The sequence below is a fragment of the Geotrypetes seraphini genome, chromosome 10, assembly GCF_902459505.1.
Source record: "Geotrypetes seraphini chromosome 10, aGeoSer1.1, whole genome shotgun sequence".
Lineage (NCBI taxonomy): Eukaryota > Metazoa > Chordata > Amphibia > Gymnophiona > Dermophiidae > Geotrypetes > Geotrypetes seraphini.
In genome coordinates this window covers 53,955,075-53,982,584 of record NC_047093.1, presented here as the reverse complement: position 1 = coordinate 53,982,584, position 27,510 = coordinate 53,955,075, and the positions used below count along the sequence as shown (strand labels likewise).

Here is a 27,510-nt window from a genome sequence, read left to right as displayed (position 1 = left end):
AGATTTTTTCAAAGTGGATTCCACCAGGAGGGACTCGTGGGGCAATTGAGACTTGTCAAAACCTGGGATTGGAATAACCCGGTACAAGCTAACTTACGAGGGGCTCCAGGAACCGTGAGGGGAGCTTCCCAGTTTTTATAGAAAGTTTCCCGTAAGATGTCGTGGACGGGCAATTTCAGGAATTCTTTGGGAGGTTGCTCAAAGTCTAGGGCATCGAGAAAAGCTTGAGACTTTTTAGAGTCGGACTCCAAGGGAATGGAAAGAGCTGCTGACATCTCCCGAAGAAATTTGGAGAAAGAGGATTGCTCTGGTTTTGAGACGGTATCGGTCATGGAGGGTTCTTCATCGGTTGATGAAGCGTCCTCCTCGGTACCGTGAGGGGAGTCTTCCCACAAGTCTGGGTCCCGAACGTCGGGGTGTGTACGTTTGGACATCGGTGTGGAGGGCTCGGCATGGTGGGTCTTTGAGAGAGATTTGCCTGAGCGCACCGAGGCGGTACCGGGTGAGGAAGACCGATGTCGTTCCTGGGACCGGACAGGGGCGGCAGCATCATGGGTATGTACTGTAGGTGTTTCTGCCAAGAGCACCGGCATGGAAGTATTAAGCGGTACCGAGGGGGTCGATACCGATGGAACGGTGTGGGGCTCGGGCCGGTCCCTTACCGGAAGGTGCGGTGCCAGCAACGCCGGCAACAGTTGTTGGAGCTGTTGTTGCAGTTGCTCCTGTAACTGTGTTTGGAGTATGGCCGTGATGCGGTCGTCCAGGGGAGGCACCGGTACCGCTTTTTTCTTCTTCGGTACCATAGGTGCTGCTCTACGCTCCGGCGATGAGGAGGCCGATGACGAGGCACTCACCGAGATCGGAGCGGAGCGTTTGCGGGGTCGGTGCGGTGCCGGAAGGGCCGGTGTCGCAACCGTGGCAGGAGGGCGCTCAAGGGAAAAGGGAGGCTTCTTAGCTGGCTTACCTGGGCCCAACGACCCCGAGGAAGGATCCGGTGGTGTCGATGTTGTCGGTGCCGACTTTTGTGGTGCCGTCGACGTCGTAGCCGGTTCCATGGCAGATCCGGTACCAAACAAAATATTTTGCTGAATCTGCCGATTTTTCAAAGTACGCTTTTTAAGCGTAGCGCAGCGGGTGCAGGTGTCAGCCCGATGCTCTGGACCCAAGCACTGGAGGCTCCAATTGTGTGGGTCGGTGAGGGAGATCGGGCGTGCACACCGCTGGCACTTCTTAAAACCCGGTTGAGGGGGCATGAAGGGAAACACGGCCTCTGCAAAATCGAATCCGGAGGCCTGTATGGTGGCAACAGGCCCCGCCGGGGCCGGCCTGAAAAAATAAAGAAAACTCGATGAGTTTTGGGTTTTTTTTTGAAAACAAAATAAGGGAAATCCGATAAGAAAAAAGGAAAAAAATTTAGAAAATACGCGAGCGGGAAAGCAAAAATTCATTTTTCAACGGCCGTTGAAAGCACATGCGTCTTCTTCGCTCTGCGGAAACGAAGAAACTGGGGACCACGCTCTCCTCCGTCGGGCGGGAAGGCACTCGCGCATGCGCGGTGCGGCCAACTAGAACTTTCTAGTTAAAAAGGTCCGTACCGGGGCTCCGTCGGTGACGTCACCCATGCGTTAAGAATATGCTGCCTGCTTGTCCTGGGATAAAGAATATTGTTATTTATTAATGATTATTTACAGGTTTTGCTAGGATTTTCACATTCTGAAATATTGATCAAGTTTTGTTTTCTTTAGTTTTTGGTGCATGAATAGAAGGAGGCACAGCCCCTGATGAAACCGAGTGTGAAACAGTTGGGCAGCCGTCGGGCACAAAAGATAAGTGCCTTCCTTTCTTCAGCATCTTATGCACTGAATGCACTTTATATTTATTGAATGCAATTAAATTAAGATTACAAAAGATATTTAGAGCACATGTCACTTTACCAAGACCACTGATGAATTTACCACCCCAGTAAGGGCATGAAAAACTATTCAAGTAGTGCCTTGGGTATTTGAGGTCTGGTAATTCAATATGACTTGATATTAATTTGTTCTCCGGTTCATATAATTGTTATTTTCTTCAATTCAAGTTGATTCACAGATGGCTGCAATGGATTAAATTAAATTTCATGTGGATGTATTTGTGAATCCATTCTTTTCTTTGAATGTGGACAATACACCCCTGATGCAGACTTTTGCTGAAAAACGTGGACACATGAAGTTGTCCAATAAACTTTCTTCATGCCATATTAGTGTTCTACTGTGCTTTGGTATTCCACTGTTGGCTCTGGTTTTCCACACCAGATCACTTTTTTCTTTGCCTCTATTTTGCATGGTTTATATCTGGGAACATTTTCTTTTTTGACCTTGGAACGCCTACCTCCTAGTGCCAGCAGCATGTGACCAAGCGGGGGTCCACTGTCATCTAAAAAAAAGATTTGTTTCATGTACAGAGAGATGAACTGCCCATAGTAAACTTCATCGAATCTGAAATAGTAGAGACAAAGCAAAGTTTAATAGCACAACTCTAAAATCTCTACAACTAAATGAGACATCCATCTGTACCTGTGCACAGCAACTATAAACTGATGGCAAGTATAGTGCATGAGGTTCTGGGGTGTACAGCCTTCCAGAAAAAAAAAAAACCTCACAATGCACATGTAATCTCTAAACAATTATCAAGTTATTATCAAATTATCAAGTTTTCCATACTATCTCCATTTTATCATGGTTTTTGCTCCAACTACAGTAAAAAAAACTTTACTGTTATCCTTGATCTCTAAAATTCAAAGTTTACTTTCACAGAATCGTTTTGCAATTTTATTGCAATTCGATCTTTCAGCAGCCTTTGATGTTGTGAACCATGATATTCATGTTCAATTATTGGCTGATTTAGGTTTGGAGGATGACGTCCTCAATTGGTTCAAAGGATTTCTGTCATTGCAATCATACATGGTAAATTTCAATAGTGCACCATCTACCGTGTGGTCTTCGGACTGTGGGGTCCCTCAAGGTTCACCATTGTCCCCTGTTCTTTTTAATATTTATATGACTGCATTAAATTTCTTTTCATTAAGCTCTATTGAAACTTTATTTGCATATGCTGATGACATTTTTATTTTACAGGAAGTAGATCCAAATTTGAGCAATTTTTCTGCTAATATTAATTTATGTATTTCAAAACTACACCATTGGTCACTTCAGGTCCAAATGAAATAAAATACAACAAAACAAAATTGCTTTGGTTTGGCCCGAATTTGCAAATATTTCAAGCAGTTACACTTAGGGCTCCTTTTATCAAGCCGCGTTAGCTGTTTAATGCTCGTAATACCGTGCGCTAAACCTCCGGCCACACTAGCCGCTACCGCCTCCCTTGAGCAGGCGGTAGTTTTTAGGCCAGCGCGGGGGTTAACGCATGATGAAATGTCGCGCGCATTAACCCCGCTAGCGCGGCTTGATAAAAGGAGCCCATAATACTGGTAAAGTTCTAACAGAGTTCTCTTCTAGAGTACTGGGAATCATTTTAGGTTCTTCTCTCTCTCTTTCTTTCTTTTTTTTTTTTAATTCTTTATTCATTTTATAATTCACAAGTATACAGTAAATATCAAACAATTAGAATACAATATCACTTGAAAATCTACCATATCATACAACAAAAAGATATATCCCCCACCCCCTCCCACTTCCATATACAACAAAAAATATACCACATGAATATAATATCTTATCATTCATATATATTATTAATAGAAATCCAACTCCCCCCCGATCCACATGTAAGAATTAAAATTGGGAAAAGTGTAAATTATTCATTAGAATAATTTAAAAATGGCCCCCACACATCCTTAAATTTACTGTAGTAACCTTTTTGAACTGCCAACGTTCTTTCCATTTTAAACACATGACATACTGAATTCCACCAGAAACAATAATTCAACCTTGTACAATCTTTCCAGTTATACGTTATTTGTTGAATGGTTCTTCTCTCTTTCCATCATCAGGTACATCATCTGATTAAGAAATGTTTTTTTTCAGTTTACGCACATTGAAAAGCGTCTGCTCTTTATTTTACCAACACCATTTTGCAGTATTAGTCCAGTCAGTTATTTTAGCTCAGCTGGACTATTACAATTCTATCTATGTTGGTTTAAGTACAGGGAATCAGAAAAGATTACCATTAATATAGAACTAATTTTTGGAAAGTTCAAATTTGAGCATGTTACTCCATTGTTTAAGAACTTACCCTGGCTCCCGTTTCATTACAGAGTTCAGTTTAAATATGCTTGTATTGTTTATAAAATTATTCATGGATTGTTTGACTCTCTGATACCCTTAACCTTAAACTCTTCAAACATTTTGGGTTGTAGAACTATTCATATACATAAGTTATCTTTTCCTTTGGTCAAAGGTTCTCGATCAACCATCAAAATTGCTCGATCTTTTTCCTTCCTATTGACTGCACTTCCCATTCGGATACAGTCATGTATTTCTTTTCAGGTTTTCTGTAAAAGTTTTAAAACTATGATGTTTCAATGATTTTTTAGAATGTAATTCCTGATTATCAATCTTAAAATCAACACATTTTTGTAAACATATTCTTATTGTAAACAGAGTTGAGCCCTATATCTTTAGGGATGATCCGGTATATAAATCTACTTAGATTCGATTAGAATGCCATTTGTAATAGGAAAGAAATGCAATCATACTACAAGTGAAAGAAATCAAAAGTTCTGACCTCAAATGACTGCTATCAATGCTGAAACACTACAATGCTAGCTCAAATTAAATGTACAAGTGCAAAGGTAAGGTTTTAAATTAACCTTAAATTGTTTAAAAGATAGTTCAGAATGTAAATCCATGTAAGTTGTTTCAATTATATAGAGCTAAAAAACAAAAGGCAGAGAATTGGGAGATCATGTGATACTGTGAACTGAAGAAGACGAGTCGACCCTGCTCCTGAGCATCAGACCTGGAACAAGCATATTGAGAAGCATTTTTGAAAATTTTTCCTAGCAATTAAGTGTTTCTTTTAAGTAACATTTAATGGACAAATTTTTAGAACAATCTGGCAAAGAAATGTCCTCCAAACCTACTAAAAAAGACCATAAAAGACCGCGAGGAGCAGAGAACAAGATAGCATCGGTGACGTCTCGCACAGTGAATCAATTTACTGAGGAAGCTCTGTAGCAATTTACCCAAGCAATTACAAAGGCAATGCAACCAGGATTAGATCGCCTCTTGGAATAGATGCTATGACTTGAGCCTTAATGACAATTACAGCTTGCTGCACCATGAATTTGGAAAACTGTGCATCACTGGACAATGGACATATAGAACATGTGGCACAGATTAAAGCCCTGCAGGCTCTCACGCATTTACAAGGGGAGCACTTAGATGACTTGGAGAATCGTTCTCATCTCCATAATCAGTTCTTGATGCTATTCTACTTGAAGCCTGGCTTGCACAACACTTTCAGATGCACAACAGCCTGGACCCAATTTGCCTCAAACGAGCCCACCAGCTTGGGTGTAACAGTCACAAGATCAGAGGCCCAGGCTTGTCATCAAACTGCATAATTATAATTACAAAGTAGAGATACTTAAGAAATATAAGCTGAACAAGGAAGATCATCGCTATGAGAACTCTGCAGTATGGATCTTCCAGGATTACTTAATAGCTTTAATTGAGAAACGTAAATTTTTCTACCTACTCTGCTCCAAACTTGCCGACAAGAAGATACGATTTATGTTTCTCTATCCAGACATACTTAAACTCAACTATCAAGGAACTTGGCATACAATTGATACAGCATCAGCAGCAGAGACTTACATTAACACTCAAATATACGAGCTAGCAACTGAAACTTAATTGAGTGCGATAAATATATTGTGAAATCTCATTACATGTTTAATTCTGTGGATGTTTCAAAGATATACTTCATGCTTAGTGCAGAGGCAGTTGTTGGGTGTATTCTAATGTTCTGGGAGCACAGCAATTAAATTAAGTTAATACGAGGGTCATTTCATAAATAATGCACAGATTGGCAACATTGGTGAGTGGATGATGCAATTGCAGTAAACCTTGTTTCACTTTCACTTCAGAGCTTGAAACAGCAGGATGTGTGTTTAGGAGCCCTGTAGTGTACATAGTGTGGCTGTGACAAGTGTGGGAAAAGGAGGCTGCAGGTGTCTAGGATACTGTGTCTGTTGACGATCTGAGGTCGTACATTAAGATTGAAACTCTACATTGCAAAAACCTGACAGAAATACACAGTGCGTTACGTGAAGTTTGTGGTAAGTTAGCAGTGGACCGTAGTACAGTTTCTTGGTGGGCAACTCATTTTCGGAGTGGTCGTATGAGCATAGATGATGATGCAAGACCAGGAAGGCCAACATCAACAACCGATGAACGATGGGTGAAACTCATGGCTGATGCTCTTGAACAAGATCGTCGTGCGACATGCGAGGAACTTTCTGAAACCACAGGGATTCCACCGACATCAGTATACCAAATTCTGACAAATGATTTAAAAAAGAGAAAAATTTCTACGTGATGGGTCCCCCTACTTCTTGACTGCTGAACAGCAGCAGAGATGCCTGGACAATGCAACCGTACTGAAACAAAGATTTGACGTTGAAGGTCAAGCATTCTTGAATTGCATTGTTGCTATTGATGAAACGTGGGTCTGAGACTTTGAGCCGGAGCTGAAATCACAGTCTAATGAGTGGAGAGCTCCATCTTCTCCATGATCAAAAAAATTTGAAGAGCTCAATCCAAAGTCAAACAAATGATTTTTGCTTATGATCATGAAGGCATCATCATCACAGACAAAGAAATGGAAGAAGTGTCACAGCAGTGTATTATCGTGATTTTCTGCAAAAATTGCACAGAAAATGCACAAAACCCAACCTCAGTTACTCTTGGCTGGGCCACTCATTCTTCACGACAACGCTCGCCCGCACATAGAAAATATTGCCATTGAAAAACTACGCAAATACGGCTGGGAGGTGTTACCTCAAGCTCCCAGACATGAGTCCAGACTTTGACCTTTTTCCACAGTTGAAACAACCTATGCGTGGACATTGTTTTGCATCTCTGGAAGAGCTTTCTTCTGCCGTTACCCGAGCCATTCGGCAACTGAACAAAAATGGTGTCTTGGATGGAATAATGAAGCTTCCTGGATGTTGGGACTCGGGTCATTGCAAAGCAGGGAAACTATATTGAAGGATTGTAAAGAAATACTTGAAAAAAAAAATAATAAAACATGTAAATTTAAAAAAAATTGTGTGCATTATTTATGAAATGACCCTCATATGTTGACACTGGCATTGTACTTGACTACCCCAGTACCTAGTGTTTTTACCTTGTGATAATTGGTTTTATGGTTATCATTTTTTCCTTTTGTTCCATCTACGTGATTGGCCATTTCTTTCTCCAATTAATGGGGCGAGACATGGGCATGATTGTGAGGTGATACAGTAAGAATGGGGGGAATTTTGTGGGAAGAGAGGACAATGGTGGAGGGAGGACACACAAGGTGGGATATGTTTACAGACTTTGTACGTACTTTATATTAAGGTATGTTACATGAGTGCAATTTGGAACACTTTTGTTGCACATCAATAGCTCTGAATCAGACAAGTTTTCTCTTGAATGTCACCTGGGTGAGGACTGGGCGCTCAGGGGACTTACCTCAGAATTTGACATCTTTAGCTGTGTTTTTTTTTTCTATGAATTAGAAAATTGGGTCCCCTAAAGCTCTTTGTATTAAAAGTTGGAATGTGTCTAGCATAACATTTCCTATTAAATGCTGCAACATCCTTATAATGTTGAAATGCCATAAGGCGGACATAGCTTGTATCCATGTGCAGTTTTTCAAGAATGATTCATCCTTTTGAAATCATTACATTTACAGCTGCCATTATTTTTCCAATAATCGAAGTGAGGCTTACCAGCCTGTTTTATCTCTGCAACCACTTTTGGGTCATTCCGTGACAAGTGGTCTAATTTTAGAAAAGTGTCCCACCTCATCATCATAGATTTTGATGAAACTTTATATGCTGAATCTTACATGACCAAAATGAACTCTGGTAAAGTTTAAAAACTGTCAGTGGAATACTTGTAGAAATACCATACCACGACCATGTACTGTATTCCTGCATAATGTTGGCAACTTTGAGTCAAAATATTTCCTAGGTCACTGCCAACAGCCATTGTAATTATGAAAGGAGGACAGACATTCGGATATATTCAAGTGCTTGAGGCATACTATCTGTCAGCTCCATATGCTGTAAAGATTTGCTCTTGTAACCTGTTATTGATTTTTAATAAAATATATATTAATTAAACCAGCATACTGAGTTTCCGTGAAGTCAGTGGTATTGAAGGCCGTAAACAGGTGGCTCTTCAAGCAAAACCAATGAAACTTGCCAATCTTATACAACTTTTTACAATTTATTCAATGGAACTAATGTGGATTTTCATTTTTTTGAAACTGAGGGGCACTGCAGCCTGAGAAGTCCTTATATATTGTGTGTGTTTTGATGCAAATAGAGACTTTTTAAGCATAATCTGGAAATCTAAGATGGCTGCCACAGCAGAGATTGTGCCACCAAAAATGGCCCAGGAGAGCTATATTTAAAGTTAAAAAAATTCAAGGAAGGGGATTTTGGAGTAGGGAGATTCACCATCTAGCCCCAGCCACCCTCAAAACAGCCAAGATTAGATGCCCCCTCCCCCCGACATCTCCCATAGATTACTATAGTATGTACTCACAGGTGTTTGCTGTTGCTGGGACTGCCCAAGCTAAAGATGCAAAGAAGAGACTACTTCTGCCTCAGACAAGCAGTTAAGGATCCAGATTCCTGCTTCTTTGGGCTGCCAGCCAGACCAAACAGGTGGGCTGAGACCTTGGACCACCCCACCCCAATACCACTCATATTGAAGGGGAGGAGGTAAAATGTAGCTGGCTCCCGCTAAAGCCCTCAGGATCAGTATTGGGTCATTCAGCTTGAGCTCGAGCTCTGGACAAAACCAGGAGCAAGCCTTGCTCCCAGGGGAACGATCCCTGAGCCTTCCAAATTTTAGTGCAGGCCAGCAAGGCAGGTTCCCTGTACAAGGGGGAACCTGCTAGCCACAGACTTCTATGAGAGTCTGTGTCTTCTCTTAATCAAAGCAGTCTCAGGAACACTGGGAACCTCTGCAGCATTGAAAGTCTTAAAATCTGGATTTAAAAAAACCCACAAAAATAAAAAAGTAAAGTCAGAGTAGATCAGAAAAGATACCTTCTCAACTTGCTTGCAGAAGGAAAAATTGATCAGCTATAGTATGATCAGCTATAGTGCAGCCCCCTGAATACTCGAGTCCTAGGTCGAGAATGTCCGCACTGGTGGAGTAACATTAAGAGGAGTGTTTGGTGCCATACTTGCTAAAAATAGAGCCAGCGCCAAGAGGGTGAAATGCTCTCCTAACTCCTCCTGAAGCAGATTGTCAATTTTCTGCTTAAGGGAAAGTGCTGGTACTGTTTGCTTCTTTTTGGCCAGTACGGATCAACACGGTCCGGGGATGATAAGGCCGAAGAGGAGGCACTCACCGATGTTTACGAGACTTACGTGAAGTTGGCAGGACTTGACTCACTGCAGCTTCGTCCTATGTCCCGGAAGAAGTAGTGAAAGGCTTCTTAGCCGGCTTACCCAGAGTGAGTTGTGACACCGGAGTCAAAGTTGGTGGATCCACCCTCGGTGTCTTCTTGGTTGGCACGGATGGTGTCAGAGATGAACTGGGCTCCGTGTCTATTGCAGCGCCGAACAGTTATTTTTGTTGAAGCAACTGATTTTTTAGAGTGCGCTTCTGAAGGGACGAGCAGCGGGAGCAGGAGTTGGCACGGTGCTCGGGTCCCACACACTGCAAGCACCAGCGGTGAGGGTCTGTTACAGAAATGGCCCGAGCACAGTGACCGCACTTTTTGAAACCCGTCGGCAGGTGAAGACAACCATTCACAAATCGAACTCTATGGCAAAAAGAGTCCATAAGGCTCCACTGGGCCAAAGCCCGCGACAGCAAGTAAGAAGAAAAAAAGAGCCTTTTTTTATTTTTTTTTAAACAGAAAATAAAATATTAAAAACAAAAGAACTGTGACAAAAAAGTCACAATCCGCAAGAGTGGGAAGGCAAGCGAGAGAAAAAAATTCAATAGGTGTTGAAAAACGCATCTTTCTAGCTCCGCGGAAACTAGAAAACTGAGGGACCGCGCGCCTATGTTGGGCGGGAAGGCACTCGCGCATGCGCGGTGCGGGCTAATCGTGAACTTTCTAAACTTAAAGTTACAATTCACTTTTCAAGTGTCCGTACCGGGGCTCTGTTGGTGACGTCATCCATCAGTGAGAATATGCTTCCTACTTGTCCTGGGATAAAAGGTGTTATGATGCCTTCTGCAAGTCTTGCGATTAGTGGAAGATAACCCAATAGTCAAGACTCCTGCACCCTTTGCACTGAACACAGTATTTATGTTAACTGTTAAGTAATGGTACTTTAAAAACCTTTGAGCAGTTGAAAGAGGAATTTCATCTACCCAGTTCTAATTTCTTTAAATGGTATCAACTTTCACATGTGTTACTTAACCAAGATTTACCTAATAATATACAAAATACCAGTTCACAATATGTCCTTTCACCGGGCAACCTTTAATTACAAAACGTTACAACTTAAAAAAATAAAAAAAATTTGCATTGGTATCCAAAAAGTATGGGAAAAAGACATGGAATCAATATTATCTTCTCATCTGTGGAATAAGCACAGTTATTACCGTAACAGGTGTTATCCAGGGACAGCAGGCAGATATTCTTGACTGATGGGTGACGGCACCGACGGAGCCCCGGTATGGACAATTTTAGAGTGATTGCACTCTAAGAACTTTAGAAAGTTCTAGCTAGGCCGCACCGCGCGTGCGCGAGTGCCTTCCCGCCCGACAGAGGCGCGCGGTCCCCAGTTAAGATAAGCCAGCTAAGAAGCCAACCCGGGGAGGTGGGTGGGACGCAAGAATATCTGCCTGCTGTCCCTGGATAACACCTGTTACGGTAAGTAACTGTGCTTTATCCCAGGACAAGCAAGCAGCATATTCTTGACTGATGGGTGACCTCCAAGCTAACAAAAAGAGGGATGGAGGGAAGGTTGGCCATTAAGAAAACAAATTTTGTAAAACAGATTGGCCGAAGTGTCCATCCCGTCTGGAGAATGCATCCAGACAATAATGCGATGTGAAAGTATGAACTGAGGACCAAGTAGCAGCCTTGCAGATTTCCTCAATGGAAGTTGAACGGAGGAAAGCTACAGACGCTGCCATAGCTCTAACCTTGTGGCCCGTGACAGAACCTTTCAGTGTCAGGCCCGACTGAGCATAACAAAATGAAACGCAAGCAGCAAGCCAATTGGATAGGGTGCGTTTAGATACAGGATGACCCAACTTGTTAGGATCAAATGACAAAAACAGTTGAGGAGATGATCTGTGAGGTTTGGTGCGTTCAAGATAGTAAGCCAGAGCACGTTTACAGTCCAAGGTATGCAAAGCCTGTTCACCTGGATGAGAATGAGGCTTTGGAAAAAAAACAGGTAGGACGATGGACTGATTAAGATGAAAGTCAGACACAACCTTAGGGAGAAACTTTGGATGTGTACGTAGAACCACCTTATCATGGTGAAAAACAGTGAAAGGTGGATCAGCCACTAGTGCATGCAACTCACTGACCCTCCTGGCAGAAGTGAGAGCTATGAGGAAGACCACTTTCCAAGTGAGAAATTTGAAATGTGCTGTGGCCAAAGGTTCAAAAGGAGGCTTCATTAAAGCGGAAAGAACCACATTGAGATCCCAAACCACAGGAGGGGGCTTGAGAGGTGGTTTCACATTGAAAAGGCCCCTCATAAATCTAGAAACTAAAGGATGAGCCGAGAGGGGTTTTCCATGAACCGGCTCATGAAAAGCAGCAATGGCACTAAGATGAACTCTGATAGAAGTAGATTTAAGGCCAGAGTCAGACAAGGAAAGAAGATAGTCCAACACCAGTCCCACTGCTAGAGACATGGGATTATGGTGATGTAAGAGGCACCAGGAAGAAAACCGAGACCACTTCTGTTGATAACACTGAAGAGTGGCCGGTTTCCTGGAAGCATCAATGATAGAACGGACAGGCTGAGAAAGGAGAGAATGAGCCGAAGTCAGCCCGAGAGAAACCAAGCTGTCAGGTGCAGAGACTGCAGTTTGGGATGCAGAAGGGACTGTTGATGCTGAGTAAGCAGAGAAGGAAACAGTGGAAGAGGTATGGGTTCCCTGGAACTGAGTTGAAGTAGAAGGGAGAACCAATGTTGCCTGGGCCACCGTGGAGCAATGAGAATCATGGTGGCTTGTTCCCTTTTGAGCTTGAACAATGTCCGCAGCATGAGCGGTAGAGGGGGAAATGCATTTAGGAAGAGACTGGTCCAATCCAGGAGAAATGCATCGAGCGCCAGACGGTGAGGAGAGTAGAGTCTGGAGCAAAACAGGGGCAGCTGATGGTTGTGGGGAGCTGCAAAAAGGTCCACTTGAGGAGTGCCCCATTGAGCGAAAATGGACTGAAGAGTCGAGGGATCGAGAGTCCATTCGTGAGGTTGGAGAATTCTGCTGAGATTGTCCGCTAAGGAATTCTGTTCCCCTTGAATGTAAACAGCCTTCAGGAATAAGTGACGAGCTGTCGCCCAAGACCAAATCCGTTGGGCTTCCTGACACAACAGGCGAGAGCCCGTTCCTCCCTGTTTGTTGACGTAGTACATTGCAACTTGATTGTCTGTGCAAATGAGTAGTACTTGAGGAAAGAGAAGATGTTGAAACGCCTTGAGGGCATAAAACATCGCTCGGAGTTCCAGGAAATTGATGTCGTGTTTCTTTTCCTGGGCAGTCCAAAACCCCTGAGTTTGGAACTCGTTCAAGTGAGCTCCCCAGGCGTAGGGGGAGGAATCTGTGGTGATAACTAGTTGATGCGGAGGTAGATGGAACAGCAGACCTCTGGATAGATTTGAAGATGTCAACCACCAAAGATGTGACTGTCGAAGAGACGAGGTCACAGATATGTGTTGTGAACAAGGATCCGTTGCCTGGGACCATTGGTTCGCTAAGATCCATTGAGGAGTACGCAGGTGGAGACGTGCGAAGGGGGTGACATGTACTGTCGAAGCCATGTGCCCCAATAGCACCATCATGTGATTCGCAGAGATGGTAATCTGTTGAAACACCTGCTGACAGAGATGGAGGATGGCGTGAAGGCGGTTGGATGGAAGAAACGCCCTCATCAGAACAGTGTCCAGAACGGCTCCAATAAATTGAAGTCGTTGGGTCGGAATGAGGTGAGACTTGGGTAGATTGATTTCGAACCCTAACAGTCGAAGGAAGTGAATAGTCTGATTGGTGGCAAGCAGAACCGCCTGAGGGGAATGAGCTTTGATCAACCAGTCGTCCAGATAAGGGAAGACTTGAAAGTTGTGAGAGCGGAGATAGGCCGCTACCACAATCAGACATTTGGTGAATACCCTGGGAGAGGAGGCTAGGCCGAAGGGTAGCACCTTGTACTGATAATGATGTTGACTGATGAGAAAGCGCAGATATTGCCTGGACGTCAGATGGATAGGAATATGTGTGTAAGCCTCTTTGAGATCGAGGGAGCATAGCCAGTCGCCCTGAGCGAGAAGAGGGTAGAGGGTGGAAAGAGAGAGCATTTTGAACTTCTCCTTGACCAAACATTTGTTGAGATCTCTGAGATCTAAGATGGGTCTGAGGTCTCCGGTCTTTTTGGGAACTAGAAAGTACCTGGAGTAAAATCCCTGACCTCGCTGATCTTGAGGAACTTCTTCGATGGCATTGAGAAGAAGGAGGGATTGAACCTCTTGAGCGAGAAGGAGGGACTGAGACTTGTTGAAAGCAGACTCTTTTGGCAGGCTTAACGGTGGAGGAGTCTGAAAATTGAGGGCGTAACCATGGGCTATGATCGAGAGCACCCACTGGTCAGTGGTGATGACCTCCCATCGAGAGTGAAAAATGGTTAATCGACCTCCTATGGGCTGTGGAAGAGGACAGGAAGGAGGGAGACTGGCAATGCCCAGGAGAAGGGAGTCAAAAGGGCTGAGTCGGCTTAGTCTGAGTGACAGGCTTTATGGTAGGCGGCTGTTGCTGACGTGCTTGTTGGTGCTGTTGCCGCTGCCTCCGAGGTTGTGGAGTAAAGCTAGGCTGTGTAACTTCACAGAGACTGACTTTGTGTTGGGTCATGTCACAAGGATATTGGTACTCTTATGCATCAAATTTATTACTGTGGTAATCTCCAAATTTTCTGGACTGATATATGGACCAAAATGCAAGCTATTCTTAAATTCAAGGATTCTCTTTCTCCTGTTCATATAGGCCTGGATTCTGCAACTGGCGCCATTGTTGGTGTCTGTCAATCAGGCGACGGGTACAGAATCGCGACTCTGGCAAAGGTAAGCGCTGGATATGTAGGCCAAGATTTTCCATGTCTACATTTCTGGCACCTACCTTTTATTTTTTCAATTTTATATACCGTTCTCTCAGGGGAGCTCAGAACAGTTTACATGAATTCATTCAGGTACTCAAGCATTCTTCCCTGTCTGTCCTGGCAGGCTCACAATCTGTCTAATGTACCTGGGGCAAATGGAGGGGGATTAAATTATTTTCCCAGTCACAAGGAGCAGTGTGGGATTGAACCCGCAACTTCAGGGTGCTGAGACAGTAGTTGTAGCCACTGCGCCACACCCTTCCCTTGACTGTATCTCCATAGGTGCTTTAGGCCACCTAATACCATTTCTGGTGTTAGCCACGCCCACAGTGGCGTTAGGCGGCTTAAAGCGCCTACAGAGGCACGATTCTGGCGCATAGTTTTTAGGTGCCAGTAGGTGCCTTGAAACTCAAGTTAAAAACGGTGTTTAAATAGTAATTTTTTTTTATTGGCACCTAAAAAATTAGCACCGGTTAGAGAATCCGGGCCATAATCTATAAGTCACTGGCACTTTCAACACGTTTCTTGGAAGATGATAAAGCTCTTTTTGATTATCTTATCTCCATAGCTTTAAAATTAATTATTAATAACTGAAAAGATAATTCCCACCTCTCACTGTACATGTAGTGGAATTGGGTTCTATTATAGTAAAAAAATATGAAGATAACCTCTCTTATAATTCTTCTAATTACTCTCTAAGAAAAAGAAAATGGAAATCCTTAGAAAAACTTATCTCATAACTCAGGAACAATTTTCTTTATGCTATTTTTTGTATTTCATTATAGGCAAGCATGTATTATGTTCATTGTTATCTTTCTGTTTTATCAATTTTTTTGTTATATAATCACTTAAAATTCAATATATATTTGAAACAAAAAAGAGAGGAGACACCAGGCAGAGAAAAACAGAAGTTAATAAAGTAAAACAAAGTAGATTAAATGAAGATAATATCTTACACTACAGCACGTGGATGGGCAAGACCCCACAGTCGGCTCACCAACCCTACAACTGCCAACGCCACCAAAATCAAGTTAACTTCAGCAGTAACCAGAACTGGCTGTTTCAGATATCCCAGCATGTTCCTGAAAACCTACCAATAAAGACATACAATATGTAATTAGTCCTGAACCATGAATGCAGAGCTACCAAGTGGCACACGCACTCAGCTGCCATCACACACATGCCAAGTACCCCTTTTTGCACGCATTTGAGACTAGTCACTCCTCCCTGTGGTCCCTACTATCTCTCTCCCCACCCATGTTCATGGCTACGATCTGACACCTGATTCTGTAACCCCTCCCCCATCCTACCGTCAAATTCATACCTACAGCTGCATACCACCAATCCCACAACTTTCCTTCCCTGGTGCCCCGTCCCCTCTGACACAACCTCACTCCTTCAGAATGTGTCCCACTGCACCGGAGAAACAGAAGTTGAATAGAAAAAAAGGTAGGATGCCAAAAAATTGGGCTCTGCAAAGATGGAAGTAGTTCCTGTGGGTTTCATATGCATGTGTGGGAGGATCCACTAAGACGTCAGTGTACCACCTCCTCTTCTTTTTTCCTGCATTGATGCAGCAAGTCAACAATGACACATGCACAGGCCAGCAGGATCAGAGGAAACAGTCACCCTGTAATCCACTAGCTTATGCATGGGCGACCCTCACATATAGCCAGATCTCTATACATGGAGGTTACCACAACTGGGGAATAATAAGGGGACAGATAACCTTGGGGGTAAGGAAGAGACAGAGCCCAAGGGACAAAGTCATTGAGACTAGATGGAACTTCATCTATAAAATGCTAGTATCAATATGTAAAAACTTAACATAACTCAGAGTCAGAGGTGGGGCGGGACCGAGGCAGAGAAGGCAGCTCGAACCCCGATGGCAGCTTGCAAAGATCACTAACACTAGCGATCTTATGCAGGCTGATGAACTGAGGTAAATTGATGCCAGGGGAGACCAGGGGGGAAGCCGGGCAGAAGCACTGACGCTCCCACTCGCCCTCTAAAGCAGGAGCGGCAGCGGCTGGCCAGCAAGAGGCAGCGCTGCCGATCCTGCTTTAGGGGGCGAGGGTGGGAGGGACAGTGCCGAATCAGGAGGCCGATTTTTTTGTTTTTCAATCGATTCGAACCAATTCACCTGAAATGAATCAGTGAATCGATTCAAATCGTGAATCGGGCAGCACTAGTATACACTAAGGGCTCATTTAATCAAGCCACGCTAGCAGGGTTAGCGCGCGTGACTTTTCATCACGCGCTAACCCCCGCGCTGGCTAAAAACTACCACCTGCTCAAGAGGAGGCGGTAGCGGCTACTGCGGCCGGCGATTTAACATGTGCTATTACGCGCATTAAACTGCTAGCGCAGCTTGATAAAAGGAGCCCTAAATGCTGAGCGCCCATAAGTACAGAACAGGCGGCTCGGCATTTAGCATGTGCTGCTTGGCATCGCAGCTTAGTAAAAGAACCCGTATGTGCAGCATTCCATGTTCTATTCGTTTAGCAGAACTGATTTGTTAACAGAGGTGTTTGATAGCGACAAAGTGTATTTGCGATCATCTACCTGTCTTATTAATGATGAGCACGTGTTTGGATCTTTTAAAAAACTGTAGTGTGGTTTTTAGCGCTGGCCACTGCAGAAACAGCTCTGATGCTCATAGAACTCCTATGAGCATTGTAGTTGTTTCTGGCGCTAAAACCTGCGCTACAATTTTGTAAAAAAGGAGGAGGGGAGTAGTGTTTACTCAAGTTTTGTTTTTGTTTTAACATACATGCACTATTCTGTAACTGAGTTATGTCTATGGTACCCATTCCTCCATGGCTGCCCATCCTTTACAGTCATTTTTTTCACATCACTTGTATTATTTTTAAAAAAGTGTGTATAATTTTTAAACTTGAAATACTGTTTTTTAACATATTTTATGCTATTTGTTGGTGTTTGTGATTCTGTGGCAGTTTATATTTGCAGGTGTTTTGTTTTTGGTTTTTTTCAAAACAAAAAAAAGTGAGCATAGCAGACCAGAGCCTTGATATTTATATTTTAGAAAGGGGGAACATGAGGGAATCAATTCCATGGAGTGGAATCTAAAAAAAACTGCAAAGAAGGGATGCAAAGACCTGCTGCTGCACCAAGGGATATAGAGAAAACCATTCAATTTTTACACATACTTCTTTTAGATGTAAGGCAATCGGGTAAATAAATAGTGACGGTATAACCAATTGCTATGAATTTGCAATGCTACTGCTGGTAAAAACATAATAACATAACATAGTAGCTGACGGCAGATAATGCCGTCCATCCAGTCTGCCCTTCCTGATTCAATTTAAATTTTTTTCTTCTTAGCTATTTCTGAGCAAGAATCCAAAGCTCTACCCGGTACTGTGCTTGGGTTCCAACTACCGAAATCTCTGTCAAAACGCACTCCAGCCCATCTACACCCTCCTAGCCATTGAAGTCCTCCCCAGCCCATCCTCCCCCGAATAGCCATATACAGACACAGACCGTGCAAGTCTGCCCAGTACTGGCCTTAGTTCAATATTTAATATTATTTTCTAATTCTAGATCCTCTGTGTTCATCCCACGCTTCTTTGAACTGTTACAGTTTTACTCTCCACCACCTCTCTCGGGAGCGCATTCCAGGCATCCACCACCCTTTCCATAAAGTAGAATTTCCTAACATTGATCTTGAATCTACCACCCCTCAACCTCAAATTATGTCCTCTGGTTTTACCATTTTCCTTTCTCTGGAAAAGATTTTGTTCTACGTTAATACCCTTCAAGTATTTGAACGTCTGAATCATATTTCCCCTGTCTCTCCTTTCCTCTAGGGTATACATATTCAGGGCTTCCAGTCTCTCCTCATATGTCTTCTGGCGCAAGCCTCCTATCATTTTCGTTGCCCTCCTCTGGACCGCTTCAAGTCTTCTTAAGTCCTTCACGAGATACAGTCTCCAAAACTGAACACAATACTCCAAGTGGGGCCTCATCAATGACCTGTACAGGGGCATCAACACCTTCTTCCTTCTCTTTATACAGCCCAGCATTCTTCTGGCAGCAGCCACCGCCTTGTCACACTGTTTTTTCGCCTTTAGATCTTCAGACACTATCACCCCAAGGTCCCTCTCCCCATCTGTGCAAATCAGCTTCTCACCTCCCAGCATATACGGTTCCTTCTGATTATTAATCCCCAAATGCATTACTCTGCATTTCTTTGCATTAAATTTTAGTTGCCAGGCATTAGACCATTCCTCTAACTTTTGCAGATCCTTTTTCATATTTTCCACTCCCTCTTCGGTGTCTATTCTGTTACAAATCTTGGTATCATACGCAAAAAGGCAAATTTTTCCTTCTAACCCTTCAGCAATGCCACTCACAAACATATTGAACAGGATCAGCCCCAACACCGAATCCTGAGGGACTCACCTTTCCTTCCTCCGAGCAACTTCCATTAACCATCACCCTCTAGCGTCTGTCCGACAGCCAGTTTCTAACCCAGTTCACCACACTGGGTCCTAACTTCAGCCCTTCAAGTTTGTTCACGAGCCTCCTATGAGGAACCGTATCAAAGGCTTTGCTGAAATCTAAGTAAATTACATCTAGCATATGTTCTCGATCCAGCGCTCCGGTCCACCAATCAAAAAATTCAATCAGGTTCGTTTGGCATGATTTACCTTTTGTAACGCCATGTTGCCTCGATTCCTGTGACCCATTAGATTCAAGGAAGTACACTATCCTTCCTTTCAGCAACACTTCCATTATTTTTCCAACAACTGAAGTGAGGCTCACCGGCCTGTAGTTTCCTGCTTCATCCCTGTGACCACTTTTGTGAATAGGGACCACATCCGCTCTCCTCCAATCCCAGGGAACCACTCCCGTCTCCAGAGATTTGTTGAACAAGTCTTTAATAGGATCCGCCAGAACCTCTCTGAGCTCCCTCAGTATTCTGGGATGGATCCCGTGCCGGTCCCATCGCTTTGTCCACCTTCAGTTTTTCAAGTTGCTCATAAACACTCTCCTCCGTGAAAGGTGCAGAATCTACTCCATTTTCTTGCGTTACTTTGCCAGACAATCTCAGTCTTTTCAAATCTTAAAAGTGTTACAATAAGTATATATATATATATATATATATATATATATATATATATATATATATACTTTTAAATTCCATTTTCTAAATGCACTGATTCTGTTCCCTCTAGGACCCAATTTCAAGCTGGCAGTAAAATGGTAGGAATCTGAAACCCTGGAATTAATCCAAACAGACCTTTCACAGTGGTCCATATATAAACCTACAGATAGAACCATAAAAGTGTACAATTGCTTTGCAAATAAAAAGCTTGAAGCTTCTGAAGAGACAGACAGAACGGAGTTAACTGTACAGGCTGGAGATACTCCACACAGTGGCTACGAGTGTGTATAGACTTCAGAGAACATTTGACTATTAGAGCTGTCAAGTCACAGGCATTCAACTGTCCTTACAATCTCACATGCAGCGTGCCCCTCTTCACACCGGTCTCCCCTCCCTCCCTCTCTCTTTTTCTCTCTCTCCTGTTTAAACATGTCTCCCCCCCCCCCCCCCCCTCTCCTCCCGGTCTGCAATCCAGCACCTCTCCCTAAAAACTCTTCTACAGTTAAAACGAATACCTGAAATCGCCCACCACCAATGCTCCTCCAACTTTCCTTCTTCAGTGCCCACCCCCTCTGACATAATCTCTCTCCCTCGGATACCTCCTGCGGTACCCGAAAGAGGAAGTTACGTCAAAAGGGGGCAACAGGAAGTAGTTCTTGTGACGTTCACTTACAAAGTAGGAGGCTCCCAGTGCTCAGCTAGGTAGTCGTGATATTTCGAGACCGGCTCTCGCTGTTTAACTCGGCCGGTGCAGCTAGGCTCACGCTGACACGCAAAGATGCCACCAATTTCCCCAGTTCCAAACTAGAGATTTGGGGACGGTCCTGGGTTTTGACATTACCTCCCAAAGCAGTACGGGATGCGTAGTGCCTGATCTTGCTTTTGTAATCTGTGTTGCAATAGAAAATGACACCCCCGAAGGATCTCCCTATCCCCGCAAGCTCTAGCCTCGCACGCTTTAAAATCATAAGTGTTGGAGGCTTGTGCAGTTAAGGCAGAACTTGCAGGAATGGGACAGGACAGGGACAGAGATGGTTGTTGGCAATATGTATATCGTAGGTAGTATGGGTGGTGAATGACATTTCACAAATCAAAGTTGTTTAATTCCAAGGTTCATTGATTTGGTTCTCAAAGGCCACATCTTGTTTTGTTTTATTTCGCTTTATATCTCTTTGTTTGCTTTAGTGTATCTTTCTCTCATGTATATGAATCCTCACAATTCTTTTCATTTTATTGTCTTCCCTGTGATCCTTATTTATTTTATTTTTTTTCACATTAATCTGTTCTTTATTTCTCTTTTTAAGGATCCCCGAGGAAGGCAATTTTGTTGCTAAAACACAGCCCACCTAGGGTCTAATTTTCAGTTTGTTCTGAAATGTTGTAACTATTGTATTGCTTGACACAGACTATTGCACTTCATGAATTTAATAAACATTACATTTTAAATTTATCTCCTAGGACTCCAGGAACTGGTTCCACTTTGTGTGACTTTGGACACTTTCACTTGTGTTGTGAATCCTTGGGTCTTTCCTATGGATTTTGGGCTTGCTGTTTCTAACCGCCTACCTTCCTGGGAATTTGAGGTTTTTGTCGGATTACTGAAGCCAGGAGTCTGAGGACTTACTACATAGTGCTAGTTAAGCATGTTAACTAATGCACTGAGGTTATGAAAACAGCACAGATGCAGATTCATAAGTTGTCTTTTTTTTATTTCTCCAACTTTATGTATAAAGCACATACATTGACTTGGAGGTAGAGTTAAGGACAGACTGGGGGCCAGCATAGGTACCTTAGTAGTGCATAAAATTAATCTGTTCTGAACATAACTTAAGCCAACTAAATAAAATATCTATCATATGCAGGAATGTTGTTTTTATTCATATGGTTTCATGCTATAAAACAGAATAACAGGCAATCACATCACTTTATCCATGCATACAGAGTGTAGCAATTTAAATAAATGGAAGCAGATTCTAGTGAAAGAAGTATATTTTCTCACACAAGTTCTGTGTAGAATGTCAGTCCCTTCTTTTTGCCACACCTCCCTGATCAGCTGGGCTGTGCCTTCTACCTTCAGTTTTTCCTTCTACAAGCGAGTTGAGGCGTCTTTTTATCTGTTCTGCATCTGATTTATTTTTCAGTTTGTTTTTTTACCCAAATTCAAGGCTTCTCAATGCTTAGAGGGCCTTAGTACTTCTGGGCCAGCTCTTCCTGGGAGAAGTGGCAGACTGTATCGACATTTGCAACTGGGTAGGAAACCTTTCAAAGGACTCTTACCTGGCCAGCCTACCATAACTTTTTTAAACAGCTCAGGGCTAGGCCTAGGAGCTAAGCTCCTCCCTGTAGATTCAGGCACTTGAGCACAGGCTATTGAGCCCCATGTCAATCCATGGAAATTTAGTGTGGGTTAGCCATGGTTCCCTCTCTGAAGAGGAACAAGGTGAAGCATGAACTTGGGGCTTCCGACTTGCGTACTAGGTGTAAAAGCAGCCTGAAGACACAAGCACAGGAAGATCCAAATGCTTGTCTGAGGCAGACATCACCAGGCCAGCTGCTCAGGGAACTGAAGGAGGCAAGGCACCACACAGTTCAGTGAGTATATCTCTATTAATGTCCATACCATGGGATACATTGGGGGAGTGGAGGTACCTTGAAAGGCAATTCTGTTATAGGTTCTGGGGCTTTCTACAGGGTCCTCCACCACTAAAATCCTATTTTTGGAGTTCTTTAAATTTTGGATTCAACTGCTGTGCCAACCATCTTGGATTTACCAATGTTTATTTAAGATTCTATCTGCCTCAATTCACCTTCATTCTTGTTAAAATCAGGATGGACGCCTCAGACACTCTGGCCCCTAAATCATGTCAGATTTGCACCACTTGTGGGGAGGTAGGAGCAATGGGCTTAGCTCACTCTGGACCCTCTAAGGCCATGGAGGGGCACTGGTAGCCCGTCCTCCCCAGGAGCCCAAACACATTACTGAGTTGCAAGTCCCTCCTAGAGCCCTGGCTGGAGACACATCATCATTAGCAAAGCACAGCTGTGTAGATGCCTCAGAGATCATGAAGAGACAAGAGGAGTTCCTGTAAAGGTTTTTAGGACCTAGTCTTCAGGGTTTTGATTCTGATTTTGTGAGTTTAATGTTTGAAGCTTACTCAAAGTACAAAGGGGGGCCTGGCCCATCCTAGCAGTGCGACGGTGGCTCCACAGGGAAGTTTTCCCACTGCAACTGTGGCTCCACTGTGACAAACTGGTACATGGGACTCAGAGACACTGCCAGAGTAGGACTTGGGGTCAGATTCAATGCATGTGCTAAAGCAGTCTTATTTTTCAGTGGTTGAAGATTTGGTGTCTCAGGTAAGCACTACCAGTCCAGAGGCGGTGCTGGACTAGGGAGAAGACCCGACGCCATGGTTCCCTCCCTGAAGAGGAGCAAGGTGAAGCAGGAACTTGGGGCTTCCGACTTGGGTACTTGGTTTAAAAGCAGCCTGAAGACTCAAGCACAGGAAGATCCAAATTTATATTTTGGTAATCTGACAATACAAAGTTTCAGAAAGTATAAACATCGCACCAAGCAGAACTTGCTTTATTTTTCCTTTAAATGTACTTAAATAAGGAGCTTTCTTTCATATGGAAAGAACTAATACAATCACATATCTGAGAGGTAAAAACAATGGCTACTCAAAACGAGGGAAAAAGGGTGCGAGTGTGCCAACAGAAGTTCAGCAATGAATTGTCTATTCCTAGGTAATTTAAAGGATATCTTTATTTTCTTTAAAAAAAATTAAATTGCTGGACTTCTGTTGGCACACTTATGCTCTTTCCCTTATTTTTAATAGCCATCGTTTTCACCTCTCAGATATGTAATTATATTATACATAAACAGCTGCCATTAGATATCCATAATCTACCCTATCAAATATCTGGTCTACATGAAAAGGCAAACAAATAATTAATAAAATTTATGGTGGCAGAATATCTATAGGAATAGAATTCCTTTGTAACTAAGTAGGAAATTAACACAACCTGAAAAAAAAAAATACTGAATGGGATGCTAATTAAATGGAATGGGGAATTGCTGATGTGAGCTCAGTATGGATTCCCAATGCAACCAGTGAATAGGAAAAGTGGAGTTGTTTACTTGTAATGGATTCTCTTAGACAACATGATAATGCAGATACATTAATGGAGACATACCCCAGGATTGAATTGCCCTCTTAAAACTCAGAAACGTATTAGTTCTACAGGGCATGTGTCTGGTTTCTTGCAGCTGGCCCCCTCAATCCTTCACTTCTGCGGATGGTATCAAACGTGCCCTCATCAGCAAAAGCAGCAACAAAGGAACAAAAACAGTCACACAAAAACAAAAGGGGGAGCCAAATTAAAAGGAGAAAAAACAATCACGAAACACTGCTCCAAATGTATATAGATCCAAATAGAGGCTGACTGAAATTGGTTTTGGTTCCAGCTGAAGATTGCTTGGTTTCAGCCAGAACCAAAACTGAAACAGCTAGCCTCCTCCTAACAGTGATCTCATCTCCCAGGTCTGCTGTAAACCCCCTTCCCTGCCTACCTTCTAAAAGTCCTGGTGGTCTAGGGGCCTCTTCAGAGAAGGAGCATCCTGCTTCTGCTGGGTGTGTTGTACAAATGGCAGCCTTATGAGACTGCTGTGGGGTTGTAGCCACCATTTAGGGTTTGGAATCAGCATGGGCAACAGAAATCCCCAGTTGCTCCTGCTCATGCCATGTCCAATCTCAAAATGCAGCTATCTGTTGGGAAGGGGGAAGTTGGCTAGTTTGGGGGGTCAGGTTTGTAGCAGCAGCGAGGGCTACAGTCTCGTGTTCTGCTGAAAATGCAAAAGCATTTTCAGCTGAAACCCAAATCTAGGTTTTGAGTCAGATTCAGTGCCAAAAATTCAGCCAGCCTCTAGATCCAAAGGCCCTAAAGGCTCACACAAGTGAATGTGCTGCTAGTGTCAAATACTCCAATCCAATAGGCTTCCTCTAAGCAATTAAGCACCAATGGCAGCCCATTCAAAAGCAACAAGAAAAAGAGAGCCTGAAATCCCTCGACAAAGAAAGATACTGTTTTAAGCAGCAAAGCTGCTGCAGTGCCTAAAGGCAGCTCAAGTAGCTCTTTTGTTTGTCCAAAAACAAGTTTCTAGGCTTTTTGAGAGGACAGTTCCATTTCAGGGAAGTTACCAGACATGTGTGTGCATTACTGTGTCATTCACTGAAGAAAAGCAATATAAAGAGGCCACCCCTTCCGCTTTAGGGACCACTTTAGCATTTGGTTTGAACTCTTCAAATCACAACAAATAATTCAGTTTCCATACCACTTTATCTAGTCTAATGTCCAAAACTATTCTACAAAGATGTCAACCTCAGATTTGGGATTTTTGGGTTTTTTTTGCTTTATTTCTTTTTATTTCTACATATCTTATATGAACTAAAGGCTATTAAAGAAAAATAGTTTTCTGCTGTCAAAAAATATTTTGAAATAACCAAACACATTGCGCTGCATCTGAAATTAACCAATCAAAAGCAACGCATACAAAAAAGATGGCAATGGAATAAAACACATATTTACATATACACACAGTGCACATAAAGGAGCTCTCTGAAAGTATCAGTTCTTTTGCAGAGATGAGGCCTAAGATGCTGCAAGACATAGTTCCAAAAAGATACCATCAATTTCTCAGAAGAAAACCTCTTTTTTAAGTTACAAACATTAGACTTGACAATGACCTTGTTGAATGGAACAAGAGTCAGCCATGACTTTTTCATTAAACAAACCTTCTCCTGACAGTCAAGACCAGAACATACCAAATGACTGAAAAACATAGTATGGATCAAGTACCCCACTGGCCATGAGGAAATACCTGGAAAGCGCAAGCCCATGATACTTGTGCATTAATTCCTCTTCTCCTCCCTCAAACTTCTTTTCATCTCGGGAAAGAATTCTGGCCCATGAAATTTACAATTTCAAAAATGTTTTACCTTGTCATCATGCAAGTTGAGTACAATCTTAGTTTCCATTCAAACATTTACTTACAAATTCACATCAAAAAGAGGGGAGATGTTTGCAAAAATTGATGTTCAAATAAAGGATGCAAATGCATCAAAACTCAAGAGCTTTTCTTAGCCTTTCCTGCATGTAAGAATTGAGTCTAAATATATAATTAGCACAGGGAACATTGCCTTTTTGCATCTAAAACATAAAAATACATATTAAAGAAATTATAGCGTTTCATGTAGCTAAGAAAAAAAAGTTTTCAGAGGCATGCTGGGTGTTTTGTTTTAAATGTGATGGACTTCCATACATACATCAGACTGGGATGTGGGGTGACTAAATTGGTAGTGTACCAAAAAGTTTCTGCTGCTGCGATGTAGCTCAAAAACAAAATTTTTGAGATACTCTTATGCTGATGGTGTCTGAACACTATAGACACTATGCTAACACATCACCAGCAGTTTAGTTAGGAGACTGGTTTAAATCAAGCAACACATGGCTGGAGGAGAGTCAAGGGAATGAGAACAAAATACATTTTCTGCCTGGTTGGAGAGGAGTGAAAGGTAAGAACAATGCCTATGAGAATAACATGTACCACTCCATTGTTATGCACAAGGAAGATGCTTCAAGTACCTATGACAAGTTGGAACTACTGTTGTAGGTTTGAGGGAACAGCCATGCATATTAAACAGTGGATTTCACAGGGAGCTAGCCAAGAAACATGACATTCCTATACCAAGTTAAACACCCCAAACAAAAAGAAACTCAAGAGTGATTAATGAAAAAGGAAACACAAAACAAATAAATTATTTTCAAAACTCTATCAAGGATCTTGAGGCAGGAACAGTCAGAATCTAGAGCTCAGGCCATGGGGCATCTTTTGTAGAAATATCATTTGTTCATTAGGTTTCAGCCCCAACCTGCCCTGGGGGAACCTCTTTCTAATGTGAGCTCCCTCCCCCTTCCTTCTTGTGCAAACAGTTTATTTGGAATTAACTGGATACTTTGCTTTTCTTTTTAAATAAATGATCACCCATAATAGGAAAACAACAAATTGTCTAACACACTAATTTCAGAAATCCAAAAGAAACCTCAAACCACATTCTGATACAGAAATGCCTGTGCTCTCTGCCTTCCCTGTGTAACCTAATAAAATGGACATTCAGGCCAAATTATTTAAAAGGCTATAAACTGCTATCACAATGCGAGTCGAGCTAAGATATATGCAGCAAGACCATCAATCATCAGATGTGGTACAAATCTGTTCAAGTTACTGTTTTAAAAGCTCTATGATAGCTTGAGTTATGCAGAAAGAAGAGGTTTTGTGATGTTCCAAGTAAGTTCTACTTGTTTGTAACAGCACTAGAAAACTGGTAGAGTACAAACTACTTATGGAGGCAACTGATGTTCTAAAGAGGGCATAAAAAAAAAAGAAAAAATTGCCACCCTCCTTCAGGAATAAGACTGTGAAATTCCTAGGTCAAACTGAAGGTCCTTACCAGAATTTGTATCAGAGGCTCCAGTACCAGAGCAAGACAGCACAGTTACTTACCGTAACAGGTGTTATCCGGGGACAGCAGGCAGCTATTCTCACATGTGGATGATACCATCCACAGAGCTCGGAACAGACAGTGCTAAAAGTGTACTGTCACTTTAAGCTTTGAGACTGCCTGCACTGTTCATATGTGAGTGCCTTCGTGCCCGATGTCAGCTTGTGGTTCCTCAGTTTTGTAAGCAAGCTAAGAAGCCAACCAGGGGAGGTGGGACGGATGTGAGAATATCTGCCTGCTGTCTTCGGATAACATCTGTTATAGTAAATAACTGTGCTTTATCCTTGGACAAGCAAG

The 27,510-nt window shown here is 42.7% G+C and overlaps 1 protein-coding gene across 12 annotated transcripts in view; it reads right to left on the bottom strand.

Annotated features, from left to right (window-relative positions):
• The window catches only part of LOC117367785 (protein O-mannosyl-transferase 1-like), a 435,721-nt gene that overhangs the window by 58,406 nt on the left and 349,805 nt on the right, over nt 1-27,510 (bottom strand). For 9 of the 12 annotated variants that reach the window (XR_004540848.1, XM_033960719.1, XM_033960718.1 and 6 more), the window contains 2 exons: nt 15,477-15,610; nt 2,371-2,477 (listed from right to left, as the gene is read on the bottom strand). Coding sequence is in view for 11 of the 12 variants with exons in the window: in XM_033960719.1 (XP_033816610.1) it covers nt 2,371-2,477; nt 15,477-15,610 (241 nt within the window). In the remaining variant the exon portion in view is untranslated. Of the gene's footprint in view, nt 1-2,370; nt 2,478-15,476; nt 15,611-20,001; nt 20,022-20,166; nt 20,290-20,324; nt 20,346-27,510 lie in introns of those variants that run through there. The other 3 variants (XM_033960724.1, XM_033960722.1, XM_033960723.1) reach the window with 3 other exon arrangements.